At 44.3% G+C, this 22,696-nt stretch overlaps 1 protein-coding gene across 1 annotated transcript in view; it reads left to right on the plus strand.

Annotated features, from left to right (window-relative positions):
• Nucleotides 1-12,551, plus strand: part of LOC144891394 (sister chromatid cohesion protein PDS5 homolog A-like) — a 189,640-nt gene extending 177,089 nt beyond the window's left edge. Inside the window, exons 9-10 of the mRNA XM_078774905.1 lie at nucleotides 6,156-6,278; nucleotides 12,045-12,551. Of these exons, the coding sequence (XP_078631031.1) occupies nucleotides 6,156-6,278; nucleotides 12,045-12,119 (198 nt within the window). The 3' untranslated portion in view covers nucleotides 12,120-12,551. The remainder of the gene's footprint in view (nucleotides 1-6,155; nucleotides 6,279-12,044) is intronic.
• Nucleotides 12,552-22,696: the final 10,145 nt, after the last annotated feature.

Raw genomic sequence — 22,696 nt, forward strand, 5'->3', positions numbered from 1 at the left:
TTATTTATTTATTTTTTTTGTATACAAGATCGAGGCTCGTGAAAGAGCTAACATTAATCACACAAAAAGACAAACCGACACACAAAACACAAAAAACAAGGGGAGCGGCAGACAAGATGGGGAGAGAGGGGGAAGGACACAAAAGAGAGGGGGAAGAGGGGGAAGGACACAAACACAACATTTGAGAGCAGGGACATCGGGAGGACTTGGGGGTTGGTGGGAGAGGAATAAAACATATGAACACTGCAAGGACTCTGGGGTGAATTACCGGGGGTAGAAAAGATCAAGGTTTTCGATGGGGGAAGATAAGAGATGGTGGTGAACAGCTGTTTTAAAGACCTGGAGGGAGGAGTGGGATTGAAGGGAGTGGGGGAGTTTGTTCCAGAGGCGGGAGAAAAGGGGAATGAAAGAGTGAAGGTGAGCAGAGAGCCTAGACTTTGGCAGTTTAACCATAAGAGGGTTGCAGGCAGATCTTGTGCGACCTGAAGGAATATTGGGGGGACAGAGCACAGAGAGAGCTGGGGGAGCAAGGCCGGAGAGGAGTCGGTAGAAGACAGCTGGGAACTTTTGTCGACTACAAATAACTTGGAACTTTTGTCACCATCCCGAGCTGGGGTGGTGTTATTTCCCCTGCGGGGCTCTTTACCCCCCTCGGGTTACCATAAATTTGCCCCCCGGCCAAATCATTCCCGATAATCACAGATGCTCCCTCTACAGGAAGCGTGGCTTATTGTTGAGAAAGTAGATGGGAGGGTTGTCCAGTCGGTCCTTTCGGAGAGACATTGTAAGAGTGTGAGATTTGTCAGGATTGAAAGACATGTTCCACTTGTTTGACCAGTCTGTGATTTTGTCCAGGTCTGCAGAGAGTGAGGAGGCTGCAGACTGCCGATCTGAGGGATGAGGAATGGAGCGACAGAGAGTAGAGTCGTCAGCAAAGAGATAGAGAGGATTTTCAAGAGAGTCAGAGAGATCATTGATGAAGACCAGAAAAAGCACAGGGCCCAGAACACTACCTTGGGGAACTCCAGCCTGAACAGGAAGAGGAGATGAGAGAAACCCATTCAGGGCCACACGTTGACTACGACCAGAGAGGAAGTCCGCCAGCCATGCGTGGAGATTTCCATGGATACCAAAGGAGGAGAGTTTGGTGAGCAGAGCAGGGTGCCAGACCGTATCGAAGGCACGTGAAATGTCAAGGGAGACAGCTCTAATTTCCTGTTTGGCGTTGAGGACCTCCATCCATTGTTGAGAAAGCAGAAGCAGCATGTCCAGAGTAGAGTGACCAGGTCTGAAACCAAATTGATGATCAGAGATCAAGCCATTGGAGAAGAGGAAAGATTTAATATCTGAAGCAATGATGGATTCCATGACTTTGCTGATAATTGGGAGAAGGCTGATTGGTCTGTAGTTGCTGGGATCTGTTTTTGCACCTTTTTTGTGCAAACCGGTGATGTTGGCTGATTTCCAAGCAGATGGCAGATGACCTTGAGCAAAAGAGAGGGTGAAGAGAACAGAAAGAGGGAGTGAAAGAGCAGAAGAACATGATTTTAGGACCCGTGGGCTGATGCCGTCAGGACCAGTTGCAGAATCAGAGTCGAGGGTTGACAGAAACTTTTCCACCTTATCAGGAGGAAAGGACACAGAGTCCAGGAGCAGCTGGGTACGACTGGGTACGGTGGGTACAGAGAGGGATGGGTTTGGGACACAAGATTTAGAGGCAAACACAGAGTTGAGGCATTCAGCTTTTTCATGTGCGGAGTCAACCGTTAAGCCGTTTGAGGTGAGGGAGGGGATGGAGGGGGAACAAACACCAGAAACAGATTTGACCAGACGCCACCAGGATTTGGAAGAGGGAGACAGATAAGAGAGTTCGGTCTTGAGAATGGTGAGATATTGTTTCCTGGCTCTCCTGAGGGTGGACACACACTTGTTTCGGGCTTTGTGAAAGGAAATGAGATTTCCTTCCGTTGGATTTGCTTTCCAGGAGACGAAAGCAAGTTGTTTCAGGGCAACAGCCTCACCACAAGATTCCGTGTACCATGGATGGGAGGAAGGGTATGACAACTGAAGATGAGATGGTATAAATCTGTGCATGAGAGAGAGCAATTTACTTTGAAAGAATTCCCAGGATGAGTTGATGTCAGAGGCGGTAGAGATGGGAGACCAGTCCAGATGATTGATGGCTGCTTGAAGACCGTGCCAGTTGGCCTGAGTGAAATGCCAGACTCGTCGACGCTGAGGAGGCTCTCTGAGAATGGTCAGAGAGATGTCCACTTTGACAAGCACATGATCAGATGAGCCGATTGGAGCAGAAGAAGAGTAGCAGACATTTTCAGGGAAGTTTGTCATAACCAAATCCAGAAGAGAAGATGCTCCGTTGACTGAGATCCGGGTCGGGAAATTGACAGATTGTGTCAGTCCCAGTGAGTCGCAGAAGTCCTTTGCTGAAGAGCCATGGCTGGTGAGAGAGGTACCCACACCCAGCCAACTGGCATGGTGACAATTGAAATCACCACATATGAGGAAGAGAGAGTTGGGATGGGTAGATAGAAGTTGGTCCACATTATCAGACAGTGAGATGTAGATGGAGTCATCGCTGTTTGGTGGACGGTACAACACACATATGAACAAAAGGTGGGAGCGAAGGGGAAGCCGTAGCCAAAGGTATTCCTGGGGGTGAGGTGGAGAGAGGGCAGTGGAGGGCGAGTGAGGAAGAGAGTTTTTTATAAAGATAGCAACCCCACCTCCAGGACGAGGCTCAGGTCTATCATACCGGAGGAGGGAGTAACCTGGGAGAGATACCAAGGCATCAGAGACATCATGAAGGAGGAAAGTTTCTGTTAAGCAGATCACATCTGGTTTGTCAGAAGCAACCTGTATGGAGAGGTCAGTCAAGTTTGAGCGAAGGCCCCGGATGTTTGAGGTCCATACAGTTAATGAAGAGGAAGGGGTAGCATCGGGTCCAGAACGGGGGGGGGGGGGGGGAGGGGTAGGGTAAGATGTGGAAGAGGAGGAAGAGGTAGGGAGAGCTGTTGAAGGTGTGTCAGAGATTTCAGAGATTTCAGAATAGCTTGGAGAAAGGGAAGAATGGGGCGGACAAAAGGTTTGATGGAGATTGGGTGAGGCACAGTGAGGTGTTATTTGAGGAGGGGGAAGAGCGAGGCAGAAGGTTTGGGGAGATGAAGGTGAAAATTGGAAGGGGGAAGAAGCAGGGAGGATGCTTTGAGGAGGAGGGGTGAGAGGGGAGTCTAGGAGGGGAGGAGCGAGGGAGAGTCTCGGAGGGGAGGGGTGTGGGGGGAGTTTAGGAGGGAGGGGAGGGAAGGGGCAAGGGGGGAGATTTGAAAGGGATGGGTGATGGGGAGGATTTGGAGGGGAGGGGTGAGATTGGATTTTGAAAAGTGTACGATTCATGGGAAAATTGCTTTCATGGAATTTGAAAAGTGCTTTCATGGGATATCCCGTCATTCACACTGTGAACAGCTTCACTGGGATATCCCACCATTCACACTGTTAACAGCTTCAAGGGATATTCCACCAGCTGCATAACACGTCATCCCCACGAGTAACTGTACAGAATGAAAACACTCCACAGTATCTACTGGTACAATTAGCTGTCTCCTTTTTCCCCATTGAAACAATGGCACGGCATGCGTTCACGGAATTTCATCGACATTTACGGATTTTGCTTCGCATTCGCGGTCGAAGAAGAAATGCGGGCAAGGGGGTTAACAAGGGGAGATGCAGAAAATAGGTCAAAATGGAGAACATTGTCATGGGGACCGCAAGGCTAACCCCCGCTCTTGCAGTGAAAATGGCCTTAAAATGCCTGTTGTATTCGCAGTTTATTCCTCGACATTCGGGGATTTTCGCGATTCGGGAACCAATCCCCCCTTTTTCCATTGAAACAATGCCCCGCCATTTGCTGTTTCGCAATTCGCGGCACTTTCCAGGAACATATCCTCTGCGAATAACGGGGTCGACTTGTACTTTGAAATGGGTGAAGGGGCTGTGACCAGGGGATGGGGGGGGGGGGGGTCGAGGAGGGGGAGTGACCATTCTCCCATGTCCTTTTTCTAAATGCTGTGCATTTACTGTAACATGTCTGACAATCGGTCACTATTTGCTTTGCTGCCATGGGAACAAAGGTAGTAATGGCCTGGCTTTAAAATAAGTTATTATGCTTATTTGAAAATTTTCAAATCAGATACTTGCAATCCTTTCAGTAGTGGACCTAACTATTATTGACGTCACACTGTTTATGTTAAAAACTCTAATACAGACTTAAATTCCCAGTAAAATCGCAATATTTTATGAACATTTTAATCTCATCATTCATTATGCTATGATAACTTTCAATATCATGTTATTATTTTTGCAAGAACTTAGAAATTGACACAATTGGCATTTAACAACATCTGTGATCTTAGGAAGTGGAAGTACGCAAGCCAAATCACACATTTTTCTGTAGTTCATTAACAAATCATCTTTGCAGATCATCTGACTGGTTGTCAGCAATCAGTGAACTCGGTAAAATAGCACCATTGATATATCTTTTAAAACAAGTCTGTAGTCTGCCATATTGAAACAAATGGACACTGGCTGTATCCCACAATCTCTTGTGTTAAGCATATTGTGATGTAATTACGTCTGGGAGCCATTCAATGCTTCGTTGGGGGAAATACCAGTAACTGTCCCAAGTCCCCTCTTACATCACGGCCATCATGCAAGCAATCTATCCAACTTTTAGTGAGGAATTACTTATTACCCTGCGCTCGCGAAGTGAAAGCAGGAGGCCAAACTTTGCAGTCAGAATCGCATACTCGTGACGAACAAAAAAGGTCAGGGAGCATGACGTCATGCATCACATGATTTCGGAGTTATGACGTTTTAAAGCATTAACTTTTAAAACCTAGCTCCTCCCTCATTTTTTATCCTATCGAGGGGAAACTTCACAGATGTGTTCAGCATATCAGTCTACTAAAATGATCTTTTGGAATTTGCGATAGGTGACATGGTTTGGCAGATATAAATAATTAAACGAATATATTTAAAAATTTATAACTCTTGAACCGCTTCATTGATCGATGTGAAACGTTATATTATAGTAGAGGTAATGAAGTGTAACAAGTGTGCAAAATTTCAAGATGATTGGATGTACGGTCTGGAAGCTAGAAGTTGTTATTGCGTGAAGAAGAAGAGTCTTCTAGAGTGTGCATGGAATTAATTATCACACTGCACATGACGAGCAGGCAAAGTACGAAGCGTTCTCACGGGGTCATTTTGACCTCAAATAAAATTCTGATTTCAGATTTGTCAATCGCTGAGGTATATTAACACACGACCAAAACAGATTTGGCAAAATTCCAACGATTTTTGACGAAAATATAGCATTTGTGTCTGCATTTCAGTAAAGTAAAGTGTGTGCCTTGTCAGCCATATGGGGAATAGGTGTTGTTAACGATGACATCATTGGTGCCATAATTATGACGTCATAATTTGACAGGGACGCTTAGTCTGATCAGTTTGAAATTTATTGAGCATGATCCAAGCAACAATTATTTAGAGAGTATAAATTTATGATTTCATCGCTCACGTGGTTTGGCAGCCATATTGCATCAAAAAAAAGTAACGTTCAAAAATAGAAGTTGGCTCACACCAAGTTGACTGCGCAGGGTAAGTATTCTATGAATACCATGTAGTTGTTAGTGGCAGTCATGACAACTTGTATATCAAAACTGCTTTGGTATTTACAATTTTTACACACTTTTATTTAGCTTCATCCGAACTTTGTTCCATTTCAAATCTTTTGAGCCATTCGTTTTCTAGGTTCCATACGTCCTGGAGAGCTTAAATTTGGCCCACGGTCCTCTTTTCTGATGCATTTTCATATATCAAAAAATAATTTTAAAAATATTAAAATATTAAAATAAAATAAAAAGGTTTAAAACTTTTTAAAATAAGTGTGTAGCTTTAAAACATGTTTTTTCGTTTACTTGTTGATCATGTTTATTTTGAAAGCAAAATTTTGACGTTACCTGTACGTTAACTGCCTATCAATAAAATTGTTTAAGCCTCCAATCCTTTGACCTTTAACCAATATGCTCTTTTTGTTATCTTACCACTTCCTTTTTCCCCTCTTTTTTTTCCTCTACCAGAAGTTACACAAAGTGTGTGACATTGCTGTGACACTCATCACCACTCACAGTCATGCTCATATTGCCCAGCTTACTCTAAATCCTCATCTACCTACTAAACTGCTTTCTTTTGCCAGCATTCAGGTGAGACCATCAGAGTAAGCATTTCATCTAATAAACGCAGTGCAGTTGTATTCCCCACAACCTTTGCTTATTGCCTCCACCCACCGCAGGTGGACGGAAGTAATGTTTTCACCCCCTGTCTGCTTGTTTGTCTATCTGCCTGTTTGTGTACAGGGTATCTCAAAAAGTTATGGACAGATTCAGACGAAACTTGGTAGACAGGTTGGTTGTGTGACAAGGAAGAACTGATTCCATTTGGGTGATGATCCGAATCTGGATCTAGATACGATAATTTTTAATTTTTAAGTGATTCTTCACCATTGAGAGATGGGGCCAAAAATGATATACAGCATGATATCTCAAAAACCTGTGAACGAGTAATGCGAAAACTTGGTAGATGAGTTGGTTTGGTGACGAGAACAAGCCGATTCAATTTTGGTTCAGGTCCGAATCCAGATCCAGATTCGGCATATCAGTGGGATACAAAAAGTAAACTGTTGAGTCTTGTGGAGTTATGCTCTCTACTGAGTGTCGTTCTGGTTACCCTCGCCAGAGGAGAGGGTATTGCATTTGAGTCTGTTTGTTTGTCTGTTTCTTTGTTTGTCTGTTTGTCCGCACAGAATAAATATGATTTTCTCTGCAACCGCTGGTCCGATCGACATGAAATAAATGTCGACGGTTACGGCAAGGCCCTCTCGACTTCTCTATTTGAACGTGGATATCTGGGACTAGACGTTCTAAGAATGATTCTGTGATCTTTACAGAATTTTTTCACAAGTTGCGAGTTGTACTTAGTCCCATTATCACTCCGTAGATTCTCCGGTAGACCATGTCGACTGAACTGTGCTTTCAGTCGCTCAAGAGTTGTACTACAGCGTAAATCCTTCACTTCATCCACCTCAATGAATCTGGAGTAATAGTAAACTGTTATCAGGTATGTCTTAGCATCAAACTGGAATAGATCTGGCCCAATTTCACTCCAAGGTAGATATGGTGTAGGAGTTAGTTTCAGGGGCTCAGCAGGCAGGGGATTTTGATAGTCTGCACACTTGGAACAGTTCTGAACAGTTTGCTCTATGTCCGCATTCATGGAGGGCCAGTTTAGAACCTCCCTAGCTCGTTGCTTGCACTTGACTATTCCGAGGTGTGATTCGTGAATCAGGTTCAGCATGCGGGGTCTCAGAATAGGTGGAACGACAATTTGCATGCCTTTGTATGGGATGCCATCCGTAACTGAAAGTTCACTCAGTATGGTCGAAGACAGGGTGATACATCTTGCCTGGTGTCTGGCCATCCATCAGGAATCATGCACTGTAACTGAGTGAGTTCTGACTGAGTAGCTTTTTGAAGATCCGCATACCTCTCGTCAGAGATAGATAGAAAGTCCAACATTGAAATATGCTCCAAGTTGTCCAGTTCCGAACGAGTATCTGGCGATAGGTCTAGAAAGGGTGTCTGGAAGCTGCATATCCTCCCCTCTTCTGTACCGAATGTTGAGATCATACCATTGCAGTCGTAGTAGCATGCTCTGTAGTCTCATTGGAGCGGACAGCAATGGCTTCCTGGCGATCATTTCCATAGGCTTATGGTCATTGTAGACGGTGACCGTTTTCCCAAATATATAAAAAGTGAAACTTCTTGCAGGCATGGACTATGGATAGCATCTCCTTCTCTATTTGTGCATACCGTGTCTCCGTCTCTGCTCGAGTCCTGGAACTGTATGCAATGGGTCGATTGTCCTGGATGAGATCTGCACCAAGGCCACTTCGGCTAGCATCATAGTGGATCTCGAATGGTTTGTTGACGTCGTAGTATGCAAGAACAGGCAGATGACAACAAAGTTCCTTCAGTCTCTCAAATTGTCTCACTTGAGCTGGTTGCCATTGATATTCAATGTCCGATTTCAACAGCTCTCGGAGTGGAGCTAACTCATCACTCAAATGAGGGATGAACTTTGACAGATACGTGATAAATCCGACGAACCGTCTCACAGCTTCTTTATCGGTTGAAATCGGCAGACTGTAAACTGCCTCTACTTTGGCCGGATCGGGAGATAATCCATCAGCAGACAGTACATGCCCTACGTACTGTACCCGTGACTGGCGGATTTTACACTTCTGCAGATTCAACTTCAGATTGTAATTTGTTGCTCTCGCGATGACCTTTTTCAGGATTCGATCATGCACCTCCACGTCTGGACCGGCTACAAGAATGTCATCCATGATTGTGAATGTTCCATCAATGCCTTCAATGATCTGGTCCATAATCCTCTGAAAAATTTCAGGTGCATATTTCAATCCAAAGGGAAGATGAAGCCACCTATATTTACCAAACGGTGTATTGAAACATGTCATGTAAGATGATTCCTCGTCCAGTTTGATTTGTAGGAATCCTGACTTTGCATCAAGCACTGAGAACACCTTGGCATTAGGTATGCTTGCAACGACCACCTAAACAGTGCGCATGGGATGGTGCTCCCTGTTGATGACCTCGTTCAGATCAGACGGATCAAGACAGAATCTCAGTTTGTAATTTCTAAGAGAAACCACCATTTTGCTGACCCATTCAGTTGGTTCATTAACTTTGGCAATGTATTCATCGGATTCCATCTCCTGCAGTCAGGTTTTAATACGTGGCAAGATGGACGCTGGTTGTCGCCGCGAAGCGTGTCCCTTCGCATCAGATTGCACTTTAATTGTATACATTCCTGGCAGATTTCCAGTAGTTTGCACGAGATCCGGATACTCCTTCAGCTCAGTAAGAACGTCACCAGAGTCCACCTCAGTTCCAATGGAATCGAGTCTGATGATCAGACCCAGAACTTCAGCTGTATCTCTGGATATTATGTTTTCCTGTAGGAGAGAAACCACTTCAAACGTTTTGGTGACTGTCTTGCCACGGTACTGAACAGGAAGATCCATGGCTGCGACAGGTTTTATCCTGTGATTAGAGTAGGTACACAATACCTTGGCTGAGTGACGGAGTTCACCAGCGTGAGCTAGACGCTGATAAATCAGATAGTGTCATTGTGTTGCAGTGAGCTCCGGTATCGATTCTGATGGTCTCTTGCCTTCCTGATACCAAGAGAGATTGCCTCCATTTATCACCAGAACATGCAGCCATTGTCTGCAGTGCACTGGTCCACAGAATGTTCCCATGAGTTTCATCCATATACTCTGTTGGATCAGCATAAGCACCGTCCAACTGAGTTTCAACCGAATGTATGCGAGCACGTCGACGGCAACCTGCAAGCCAATGAATCGGTTTCTTGCAGTAAGAGCACGTGGATCCAATTGCTGGACATTGACCGTGATTCCATGCATGGTTAGGATCTTTACCACAGTGTTGACATCTGTCCTTGAGCCGTGGTCTTATGTATCTCAGATACCAGATTCAGATGGCACGGATGGACGGAGTTATTTGCAGATTATTTCTGACACCATGTAACATAAGCAGGACTCCAATGTTAGGCCATCCGGTCCGTGCCGGAAGTCTGTTTATTTTTCTGGTTTCCTCGGGACAACCATCAACAACAACAACCAACAACAACAACCATGTAGTTGCTTCTCAATTGCAGGCACTTCAAACATACATTACAAATATGATGATAAATGAATGTCTGACATGCTCAGGTTACTGGGTTAGTACAAGGGAATATGGATTGGTAGATCATCGGCAAGTCATATTTACACTTTTGATGTACTTAATGCCACCGCAACAAGATGGGTCCAAGTACGTTTTGAAATCCGCAACTGCAAAATGTGAACTTGCATTTGACAATAAGAAAATATAAAATACTTCACTCCACACCTTGTATTAATTTTAATCTCTTTCAATCCATATGTTCATTTTACTTGTATGTAATAAATGTAAATAATTTTTGACCAATACAATGTCTTATTCTTTCAAGCTAGATGCCTTATGGCCACAGGTGTACAGCTCCGTTTGGGCAGATGTTATAATTGATTGGACTCACTTTTATTTAATACTAGCAGAAGTACCCGGCATTGCCGGGCGTGGGAGGGGAGGGGAGGGGGAAGAGGAGGGGAGGGGAGGGGGAAGAGGAGGGGAGGGGAACGGGGGGGGGGAGGGGAGGAGAGGGGGGGGAGGGGAGAAGAGGGGGGGGAAGTACCCGGCATTCCGTGTATAAACGTGAGGGAGAAGAGGGGGGGAGGGGGAGGGAAGGGAGAGGATAGGGGTGGGAGGGGGGAGTGGGGGAAGGAGGGAAAAGGGAGGAGGAGGGGGAAAAGGGAGGGGGGAGGGGGAAAAGGGAGGCGGAGGGGAGAAGGGTAGGGTGGAGGGGGAAGGGAGGGGAGGGGGAGGGGAGGGGGAAGGGAAGGGGAGGGCCAGTCAACAATGACGTTGCAGTTCTCATGGTCGGAGAGCAGCACAACAATCGCGACATCGTCCTGAATCTTCGCAACAGCACAAAGCGGATTTTGGAGACTCACTGATCCTGTGACGCCCTCCAGTACCGGCGTTGCCGGGTGGGGGAAGGGAGACCCGTACATTCCCAACCCATACATTCGCCCTCTCGACTCAAGCTCACTCGGACAAAAGCCTCGCACAAATTACACCGTGAAGGCCCAATGGCCATGTCTATGCCACAAATCAAGTACGTGAGCGAGTCGGGCGCACTGAATTGAAAATATATAGAACGCTCATACTCTGTGAAAAGTGAAGCCAACTGGCGGCGGGGATGGAATAACTCACATTATTTCAACCTGAGAGGTGTTTCACCTCGCTCCGGTGGATTTACCTGCCGATGCGCTTATTACTTGGATTTGTCCCAATGGAGCAAGGTGATTAAGAGGTCAAAGGATACCAGAGTCAACGACTCTGAAGTTCAGCTACATCTTAGCTCAGCCACAGCTAAATACAACACAAACTATACATGAATAAGTGAACAACGGCACGTTAACATTTAAAAAAATTTTTTTTTTACTTTACTTTAAACACTTATCGCAGACTCATGCGGCACACTCAATTGATTGTGCTTATTCGGAACATCACGTGATCACTCTGAGCGAATCAGCGCGCTGCTCTGCCACCGGTCAGAATCCGTGTATAATATTCCTCGCTGAAAAAAAATCTATGTGAGACATGCTACTATCTATGCTAAATCATGCTAAATCATGCTAAATACTAATCATGCTAAAATCTATGCTACTTGCTGTGAGTTTATGGCGGCAAGGAACATCACGTGATCGCGTCACGAACATCATTCGTGATCACGTCATCACGTGATCATGATCGTCATCAATGAGCGTGAATGAGCGAATCAGCACGCTGCTCTGCCACCGATTCAGATCCCGTGTATAATATTCCTCGCTGAAAAAAAATATGGATCTAAAGATGAAAGAAAAAAAAACCTATGTGGTGTGAATGGCAATGTTCCTCGCTGAAATGTGAAAAAACGCAATCGCTTTTCGCTCTGAAATACGTACGAACGCGTAACTGAGTTAATGGCGGCAAGGAACATCACGTGATCGCTCTGAGCGAATCAGCGCGCTGCTCTGCCACCGGTCAGATTCCGTGCATAATATTCCTCGCTGAAATGCGCTGAGGTAAAAATATGGTAAAAAAATATTATGAAATAATTTTTTTAGGTCGGCCATGTTCTTCCCAGGCTCAATGGCCATGTCTGTGCCAAATATCAAGTACGTGAGCCTCTCCGTTTAGGAGTCTATCGGTAACATTACACACACACACACACAAACTGTGTTTTATATATATAGATTTTCCTCTTTCATCCTTTCCCTAATTTCCTTCCTGGGTCTTCTTCAGCCATCTCTGCAATCTGAGCAAAGGACAGGCAGTGGAAAAGGGAAGAGAAAATCTTCTGATGATCGCACACGTTGAGGTTATTTCCAAGTTATAAAATTTTGTGGTTCATTTTATATTTGGCCACTTTTTGTTTGTTGAATTGTCTTCATTATCCCTGCTTGAGATTGAGTGTGGTTTGAGTGAGTAAGAAAATTGTAAAATTGCATTTCTGCTTGATATTCTATAAATTTTCTCCTTTAAGAAATACTTTCTGTAAACTTGTTGATTTTGGTCTTTGAATTTTACAGAATGAGATTTTATTGGCTGTTGCACTGTTTTTCCAGAGTTTAAATGTTATTCTTTTTTCAGATAGACAGGCACACTACAAATGTTGATTGGTTATGAGATTTAACATTACAAAATTCTGTCTTTGTATAGACGGAGTAATAAACATAAATAAACTATGGAATACTTCTTTGGTCTTATCAGTGAATAAACGTTTTCAATAAAATGGAGAGAACAATGGAATGTCGTTTTAAAAATGTTTTGTTTGTGGTTTGATACTCCCAATCGGAAAAGGAAACATGGTAAATAATAAACTGGTGAATAATAATCTATCTATAATTCCAGTAATCTCTGTTTGTTTGTACGTTTGTACGTTTGTTTGTCTGTGACCGCTGTTTCTCGACAACCACGGGTCCGATATACTTTTAACTTGCCAGGTATATTGCTGGGGACCCGAGGATGTGCCTTTTCAAGGTTTCATATTAATCGGACAATTAATTACCGAGCTATGTCCAAAAAACGATTCAACCAATCAGAGAGCAGCGAACTATCGCGTGTGCCGAACGTGGCGGACACACTCTGCCTCGGATGGCACATTTGAGAGCGTATTCATTTATTTCACGTTTGCAAACTATGTTGGCGTTAAACTATGTTTTAAAACTAATAAAAACGAATTTGCGATTCATTCGCTTTCCTGCGCGTTTGTGCACGCGATGGCGATTTCTTTACCAAACTCCGGAAGCCGTTCGCTTTGGACCAAACCATTTCATGTAAATAGAGGGGGGGGATATAATTTTAGATATAGATATAGTACGGGCAATGCCCTAGTAATAATAATAATAATAAGACATTTATTTTGTATAGCGCTTTTCAAGAAACCCAATAGACAAATTCCTTTTCAGCCCGTCCCCTGCGCAGCGGGAGACAGGGTTTTGCAATCACTTCTGTCTGTCTGTGTGTCTGTCCGGGCCATACCTTTTTTACCATTTGAACTTTTGGCATCAAATTTTCAACAAAGCTTTATTATGAGAACATGGAGAAGACGGTTGATAGTGGGCGGATCTGTACAGTTGATACCTCATTTTAATGCTGAGGAAAATTTATATTTGGTTGGAGCAGGGTTTTTCATGGGAGGAAAGTTGGGGGTACTGTGGGAAGCAGACCGGCCAGAATGGGCGGACCATCCAGGGTCGCAGACCACCCGCACAGCAGGGGCAGAGCAGACACTGGGTGGGCATTCTCTGTGATTCACAGGAAATTAATTGGGATTGGATGTACATATAACATGATGTTAAATATGGACTAAGCAAATAATACTTTTAAAAAAGGCTATCAATTAAGCTCGATCAATTAATCCCTACCTCAAACAATTGTTGTGTTTAAATGCATGTACATGTATAACACACATAATCCTGTCATCTAAGAAACTTGGTTTGTGCTTGGATGGGAGATGTGTGCATGGAAGGCTGAGTGTTGTTCGCTTGGCGCGGCAGAGACAGACACACACCTGTGTCAAGAGACAGACACAGACTGGCACGGATCGAGACACATACACAGACTCGCACGGCAGACACAGACACAGACACAGACCGGCGCAACAGAGACAGAAGCCACAGACAGACCGGCTTGGCAGACAGGCACCCACATGCACGGCAGAGACAGTGTATGTATGCATGTGTGTGTGTGTATGCCTGTGTTTGTGTGTTTGTTTGTGTGTGTGTGTGTGTGTGTGTGTGTGTGTGTGTGTGTGTGTGTGTGTGTGTGTGTGTGTGTGTGTGTGTGTATGTATAGATCCATAGATCTCCCGATGTCCCTGCTCTCTACTGTTGTGTTTGTGTGTTTCCCTCTCTCTGCCCCTCTTGTCTCCCGCTCCCTTCATTTTATGTTTTATGTGTCTGTTTGTGTTTTTTTGTGTTTAATGCGTTAGCTCTTACACGAGCCTCGACTTTGTATACAAAAAAAAAAAAAGAAAAAAAAAAAGACGATTAATAATAAGGGTCAAAAGGTCAAAAATCACCATTACATGAAATCGTCAATTTTCATCCAATTGACCTTAAATTTTAAGAATTTGCATATTGGGTCACTGAATTGGTTCAACAATCAAAAGCTATCAGCAGATTGTTTTTTTAGATGAAAAGCTCAAGGTTGCATAAAATCATCAATTTTCATCTGATTGACCTGAAATTTTAAAAATTTGCATATTGTGTCACTGAATTGGTTCAACAATCAAAAGCTTGAAGCTGATTCTTTTTTAAATCAAAGGTCAAGGTCGCCTAAAATCGTCAATGCTTTGCTTTTGTATTTTTCTAGCTGTTTTTGTCGTGTTTAGCATATGGAGAAATAAGTCTGACTAAAAAGCGGAATGCAGACGGGCTTTGCATTTTCAGGTTTTTTTCTCGTTATTATTGTATGTTCAGTAATTTTGCAAATATAATTAAGCTTCCCCATATAGTATGGGAAGGCTTATTGCTGTTGTAGGGTTTGTTTCTACAATTAGTGCCCCCAATTTTTAATGGTACCACAGAGTTGTGGATGCCATAGAAGTACTAAATCACTATTTGGATTTTTTTTTGGGTTCTTCTACATTACCAACACTCCCAGTTTCCGAGTTATAAAAATTTCCGAGCTGTATCGCAGAGCCGGCTGGGACTTCCCAAATTACATTTGGCATCAGTAATGTGAATCGAAAGTAGACGGGGATAACATTTTTTTTGACCTTGACCTAATTTTATTTGTCCCACCTATAAATTTATGCCACCTATAGATAGCCTAGAGCAAGGCGCATTTACACTTCATTTACATCACACCTCTCTGAGTTAAAGATCAAGGTCAAAAAATGGCAGTCTGAAAAAAATAATGTTTTTTGTCATCTCTCAATTTTGCCAATTTGGGACTTCAAAGACCACTTGGCCTTGCAATATGTTCTTGCATTACCATGGCATACTGTATCTCCAGATGTTGTGCACCTGATATTTGATTTGTTTGCTTCACCTACTTTTTTGGATTGTGACCTAGCTACTAAACAAAAAAACACATCTTTGATCATAACTTGAATAATTTTCCTCCAATTTTCATGATGTTGCGTTTTATAGACAAGTTGTAAATGGGGACACATGTTCTTAATTTAAACTCTATCCCTAAATGTTGAAGCTCCAAGGTCATTGGTGGTCTGAAAAAAATATGGCCATTATTGGATCACAGGCCAAGGGTAAGTCGCAGGCAATCGCTTTGTGATCACAGATACAGTCAGTGCCTTCAGAAAGTATTCACACCCCTTGACTTTTCACATTTTGTTGTGTTACAGCCTATAAAACTATAAGACTTTAAAATGGTTTAAATTGAGATTTATTGTCACTGATCGACACATAATCTTCAATATATATAAATAAGTTTTTGTTTGTTTGTTTGTTTGTCTGCACGCGCTAATTTCCTGAACGGTGAAAGATAGGAAGAAACCTCTGAAACAAAAAATGTCGGGACGGGCCCCGGGAAGGCTATAGGCTAGGTGAGGTGGCGAGGCCGGTTGAGGCCGCCTCAGCCGGGCTGGGCCCATTTCGCAATAAATCTTCTTTCAAAATTCTCTTGAAGTACAACTTATGCACTTAATAGGAATATCTGACTGATTGCAACACATGCTTTCAAAATTCTCTCTCGCGGAGCCCGACAGAAGAAAGAACAAGGAACCGTTGAGCACAAACTGATACTGGGCTTGCGTCAGACCTGTGTACAGGAAATTAAATTCATTCAAAAAGAACCCAGGCAACGCCGGGTGCATTCAGCTGGTCCACAATAAGAGAGCCGTTGATCTGTCTGTGTGTCGCCATTTTTCTCAGAGATGGCTGAACGAATCTTCGTCAAACTTTCAGAGTTTCACCAGTGAGTGCCTGGGAGTGTTTTAGGGCAAAAAATAAATAAAAATAAAGTTCGTTTTTTGGGATTATTTTTTAAAAATCGCTCGATAGTGCCTAAGCCTTTTATAAATTAATAACAGTTATATACAAGTACACATTCGCATAAATAAATACAAAACAACACCAGACATTTGAACGCAAAAAAATCAAACAATTCTGGAAGTGTACAAAGTTGGTAGTAAGCTTCTTCTTCCTGATCGGCATCACACTAAAATCAGAAACGTGATGAACGGCACATTCAGCAGCATATATTCAACGAAAAGGTGATGAAGCCCCTTCCCCCCACTCCCTTCCTCACCGCTCCCTCACCTGCCTCCTCCTTCACCTTCCTCGCCTTCCTCTTTCCTGTTTGACATTGAGGATCTCCATCCATTGTTGAGACAGCAGAAGCAGCATGTCCAGAGTAGAGTGACCTGGTCTGAAACCAAATTGATCAGAGATCAAGCCATTGGAGAAGAGGAAGGATTTGATATCCGAAGCAATGATGGATTCCATGACTTTGCTGATAATTTGGAGCAGGCTGATTGGTCTTTAGTTGCAAGGATCTGTTTTTGCACCTTTTTTGTGTAAAGCGGTAATGTTGGCCGATTTCCAAACTGATGGCAGATGACTTTGAGCAAAAGAGAGGGTGAAAAGAACAGAGAGAGGGTGTGAAAGAGCGGAAGAACAGGATTTTAGGACCCGTGGGCTGATGCCGTCAGGTCCAGTTGCAGAATCAGAGTCGAGGGTTGACAGAAACTTTTCCACCTTGTCAGGAGGAAAGGACACAGAGTCCAGGAGCAGCTGGGTACGACTGGGTACGGTGGGTACAGAGAGGGATGGGTTTGGGACACAAGATTTAGAGGCAAACACAGAGTTGAGGCATTCAGCTTTTTCACTTGCGGAGTCAGCTGTGTAGCCATTTGCGGTAAGGGAGGGGTTGGAGGGGGAACAAACACCAGAAACAGATTTGATCAGACGCCACCAGGATTTGGAAGAGGGAGACAGGTTTGAGAGTTCAGTCTTGAGAGTAGAGAGATATTGTTTCCTAACTCTCCTGAGGGTAGACACTAGACACACACTTGTTCCGAGCTTTGTGAAAGGAACTGAGATTGCCTTCAGTTGGATTAACCGTCCAAGAGGCAAAGGCAAGTTGTTTCAGGGCAACTGCCTCACCACAAGATTCCTTATACCATGCATGGGAGGAAGGGTATGACAACTGAAGGCGAGATGAGATAAATCTGTGCATGAGAGAGAGCAATTTACTTTGGAAGAATTCCCAGGATGAGTTGATGTCAGAGGCGGTAGAGATGGGAGACCAGTCCAGATGATTGATGGCTGCTTGCAGATTATGCCAGTCAGCCTGAGTGAAATACCAGACTCGTCGACACTGAGGAGGCTCTCTGAGAATGGCCAGAGAGATGTCCACTTTAACAAGCATATGGTCAGATGAACCGATTGGAGCAGAAGAAGAGCAGCAGACATTTACAGGGAAGTTTGTCATAACCAAGTCTAGAAGAGAAGATGCTCCGTTGACTGAGATCCGGGTCGGGAAATTGACAGATTGTGTCAGTCCCAATGAGTAGCAGAAGTCCTTTGCTGATGTGTCATGGCTGGTGTGAGAGGAACCCACACCCAGCCAGCTGGCATAGTGACAGTTGAAATCACCACATATGAGGAAGAGAGAGTTGGGATGAGTCGATAGAAGTTGGTCCATATTATTAGACAGTGAGATGTAGATGGAGTCATCACTGTTTGGTGGACGGTACAACACACATATGAACAAAAGGGGGGAGCGAAGGGGAAGCCGTAGCCAGAGGTACTCCGGTAGGTGAGGTGGAGAGAGGGAAGTGCAGGGAGAGTGAAGAAGAGAGTTTTTGATGAGGACGACCCCACCTCCAGGACGAGGCTTAGTTCTGTCATACTGGAGGAGGGAGTAACCAGGGAGAGATATTAAGGAATCAGAGACATCTTGAAGGAGAAAAGTTTCTGTTAAGCAGATTAAATCTGGTGTGAAGCAACCTGTATAGAGAGATCAATCAGGTTTGAGTGAAGTCCCCGGATGTTTGAAGTCCATACCTTTAAAGAAGAGGAAGGGGGAGCATCGGGTACAGGACAGGGGCGGGGAGGGGTAGGGTAAGATGAGGAAGAGTGAACCTTTAACTAGTGAACCAAGTCAGTCAGCCAATATGCAAATTATTAAAATATCAGATGATTTAATGCAGCCTTGACCTTTGACCTTTTGATCTAAAAAAACAATTGACTCCGATCCTTTGATTAGTGAACCAGTTCAGTCACCCGATATGCAAATTATTTAAATTTCAGGTCGATCAGATGAAAATTGACAATTTTACGTGATGCTGACGTTTGACCTTTTGACCAAATTATGAATTTGGCTTTTCTATATCTATCTATAATTCCAGCAATCTCTGTGTGTCTGTCTGTGTGTCTGTGTGTTTGTCTGTGACCGCTGTTTCTCGACAACCACGGGTCCGATATACTTGAAACTTGCCAGGTATATTGCTGGGGACCCGAGGATGTGCCTTTTCAAGGTTTGTAATTAATCGGACAAGTACCTACCGAGCTATGTCCAAAAAACGCTTCAACCAATCAGAGAGCAGCGAGCTATCACGTGTGCCGAACCGTTAATGCAATGCAAGCGTTAATGCGTTAATGCAAGGCTTTTCTTTTTTTCCCTCTTCTCTTTCTACTTTTCCTTGCGATTAAATTGCAAACAGCCAAAATACGTTGGCGCTAATTGAATAATTGGCCATTAACACTAAAATAATCGTAACTGCGATATGCCAACTTCCGGACAGTGCAGCCTTCCATGTTGTTGTTGTTTGCAGCAGCTGTTTGCAGCAAGGCAAGGCTTTTCAACTATGTTGCCGTTAAACTATGTTTTAAAACGAATTCAAACTGCGATTAAATTAAAACGATTCATCCTAACTGCGATTTGCGAACTTCCGGACAGTGACGACTTATCTTCCGGCAGCCAATCACAGAACGCTCTGTTGCGTAGGCGTGGCCGATGTGAGACGAGCGGAGCTGAGCGCGTTACGAGCTGACCGCCATTACGGTACGTAATTCGATTTCTTATGCGCATTATTTCTCCCAATTCAGTCAGAGCGAAGGGCGGAAGCGAAGAGCGTTGCTTTTTTTGTTTACGGGCGTACGGGCGGGGTAGAGCGTACGGGTAGCGTTTTTTTTTTTTTTTGGCCACGGAACGGGCACCCACGTACGGGCAATGCCCTAGTCTATCTATAATTCCAGCAATCTCTGTGTGTCTGTCTGTGTGTCTGTGTGTTTGTCTGTGACCGCTGTTTCTCGACAACCACGGGTCCGATATACTTGAAACTTGCCAGGTATATTGCTGGGGACCCGAGGATGTGCCTTTTCAAGGTTTGAAATTAATCGGACAAGTACCTACCGAGCTATGTCCAAAAAACGCTTCAACCAATCAGAGAGCAGCGAGCTATCACGTGTGCCGAACCGTTAATGCAATGCAAGCGTTAATGCGTTAATGCAAGGCTTTTCTTTTTTTCCCTCTTCTCTTTCTACTTTTCCTTGCGATTAAATTGCAAACAGCCAAAATACGTTGGCGCTAATTGAATAATTGGCCATTAACACTAAAATAATCGTAACTGCGATATGCCAACTTCCGGACAGTGCAGCCTTCCCTGTTGTTGTTGTTTGCAGCAGCTGTTTGCAGCAAGGCAAGGCTTTTCTTTTTTTCCCTCTTCTCTTTCTACTTTGCCTTGCGATTAAATTGCAAACAGCCAAAATACGTTGGCGCTAATTGAATAATTGGGCATTATGTTTTACAACTAATAAAAACGAATTTGCGATTCATTCGCTTTCCTGCGCGTTTGTGTACGCGATGGCGATTTCTTTACCAAACTCCGGAAGCCGTTCGCTTTGGACCGAACCATTGCATGTAAATAGAGGGGGGGGATTGTCACCACTCGCAAGCCGTTCGCTTTGGACCAAACCATTTCATGTAAATAGGGGGGGGGATATAATTTTAGATATATATATAGTACGGGCATGCCCTAGTCTTATTAAAATAGAGCAAACTTATATCGTTATGTCCTTATGTTTGTCACGACGTTTATATGCGACGAAAACGTCTTCTTCTTCAAATAAAATTACCACCCTCTTAATTAACCCTCTTAATTGCGTTAAGACTGCTGAGACCCCTGAGACTTTTGATGACCCTTTAATTCCCCCAAGACCCTTCAGACCACCAAGACCCCTGAAGACCCAAAATACGCTGAAGACCCCCAAAGACCCAAAACACCCCAAAGACCCAAAATACCCTTCAAGGCCATGAGGCTCAGAAAGACCCTGAATACCCAAAAGACCCCAAAGACCCAAAACACTCCAAAGACCCAAAACACCCCAAAGACCCAAAACACCCCGAAGACCCAAAACACCCTGAAGACCCAAAACACCCCGAAGACCCAAAACACCCCGAAGACTCTGAACATCACGAAGACCCAGAACACTCAAAACACCCCGTAGACCCAAAACACCCCAAAGACACAAAACACCCCGAAGACCCAAAACACCCCGGAGACCCAAAAACACCCCGGAGACCCAAAACACCCAGAAGACCCAAAACACCCCGAAGACCCAAAACACCCCGAAGACTCAAAACACCCCGAAGACCCAAAACACCCCGAAGACCAAAAAGACCCCAAAAAGACCCCCAAAGACCCTTAAAGACCAAGAATAACCAAAAGCCCCTGAAGACCCAAAAGACACCAAAGACCCTTAAGACCTAAAAGCCTCTGAAGACACAAAAGACCCTGAAGATCCAAAACACCTCACAGACCCAAAATACCCTTAAAGGTCCAAAGGATCCAAGAGAGCCTGAAGACCCAAATGGCCCTGAAGACCCAAAACACCATGAAGACCCAAAAGACACTGAAATGGTCAAAGATGCCTACCCCTCTGAAACGACGTGTGGTGAGGCATGCGGAGCATGCCGAGTCATGCTAGTTTTCATAATAAAGCTTTTGTGAAAATTTGATGACAATAACCCAAATGGTAAAAAAAGTTATGGCCTGGACACATACATACACACACATGTACACACATACATGCACACATGTACACATGTACACACATACACACACGTACACATGTGCATACATGCACACATGTACACACATACACACATACACACACACACACACACACACACACACACACATGTACACACACACACACACACACACGTACACACACATGTATACACATACACATACACACATGTACACACACACACACATGCACACACGTACATACATGCACACTTATACACACGTACGCACATACACACACACACACACGCATACACACACACACACACACACACATGTACGCACACACATGTACACACACATACACACACACGTACACATGTACACACACACACACACACATGTACGCACATACACACACACACACGTACACACACACACACACACACACATGATTATTGTGATATAGAAGTGATTATACAAAACCCCGTCTCCTGCTGTGCATGGGATGGGCTAATAATGAGGCTAAAACAAAAACAAGGGTGATTAATCAATGGACATAAACTGTATTTGTGATTTTACAGACACTGTAACTACACTAACAAACGGTATGCTATTGTTACGGACCGCGGATAAGATGTTAATTTGCCAAGCGGATGGCGCCGCCGCCCGAACCGTTTTTACAATGACTAGACCCGATTCTGAACGTTGGCCAAATCGTGCCACAGATATTCAATTTGGAAAAGACAAAGACGACGCGGATGTGAAGAAGAAGAAGAAGAAGATAAAAAAAAGGTTTTAAATACGATTATAATTTATTACTATTTACAGGACCAAAGAAACCAAGGAAGAAGGAAGGATAATAAAATAATAACAGAAGGAATCAAGGAGACACAGTGAAATGCTAGCTTATCTACACAAGCTTAATTAATAAACCCCAGGACAACGTGGAAGACGGACGAACATTCACACTTACATGGGAAATGCAGGCAGGAATGAATGGCTTGGAGATGGGTGGCTGGAGGGGGAGGAAGGCACGGAGCTGGCTGGAGCTTGATCCCGCACGGGACGTCGGGCTGAACCTCGACGGCCGCCAATGCCACCGATCCTGTGGTGTGCGCGGGGTAACGGGTCGGAGCTGCCTGGTGGAGCCAACGCTGCTGGTGGGGGGTCTGGCATGACGGGTTCTCTTCTCTCTCTCTCACAAACTCGCAGGACTCTCTTCAGGCTTGTCTGTCATCTGATCTCCTCCCTCCTCGACTCTCTCTGGGGGCGTCTCTCACAGGTTATATAAGCCCCACCCTTGACCCTTTTGCGAACCTCCCCCAAACGTTCTCTCTCCGCCCTCTAAAGCCAACCCCTCGTTCTGGGTTGGTCGGCAAGGGCTGGTTCACTCCTCCCCTCTATGACGAGGTGGAGACACGCCTTTCTTCCCCGACCTTACCTCGTG

The sequence above is a fragment of the Myxine glutinosa genome, chromosome 1 (genome assembly GCF_964187855.1).
Source record: "Myxine glutinosa chromosome 1, kmMyxGlut1.1, whole genome shotgun sequence".
Classification (NCBI taxonomy): Eukaryota; Metazoa; Chordata; class Myxini; order Myxiniformes; family Myxinidae; genus Myxine; species Myxine glutinosa.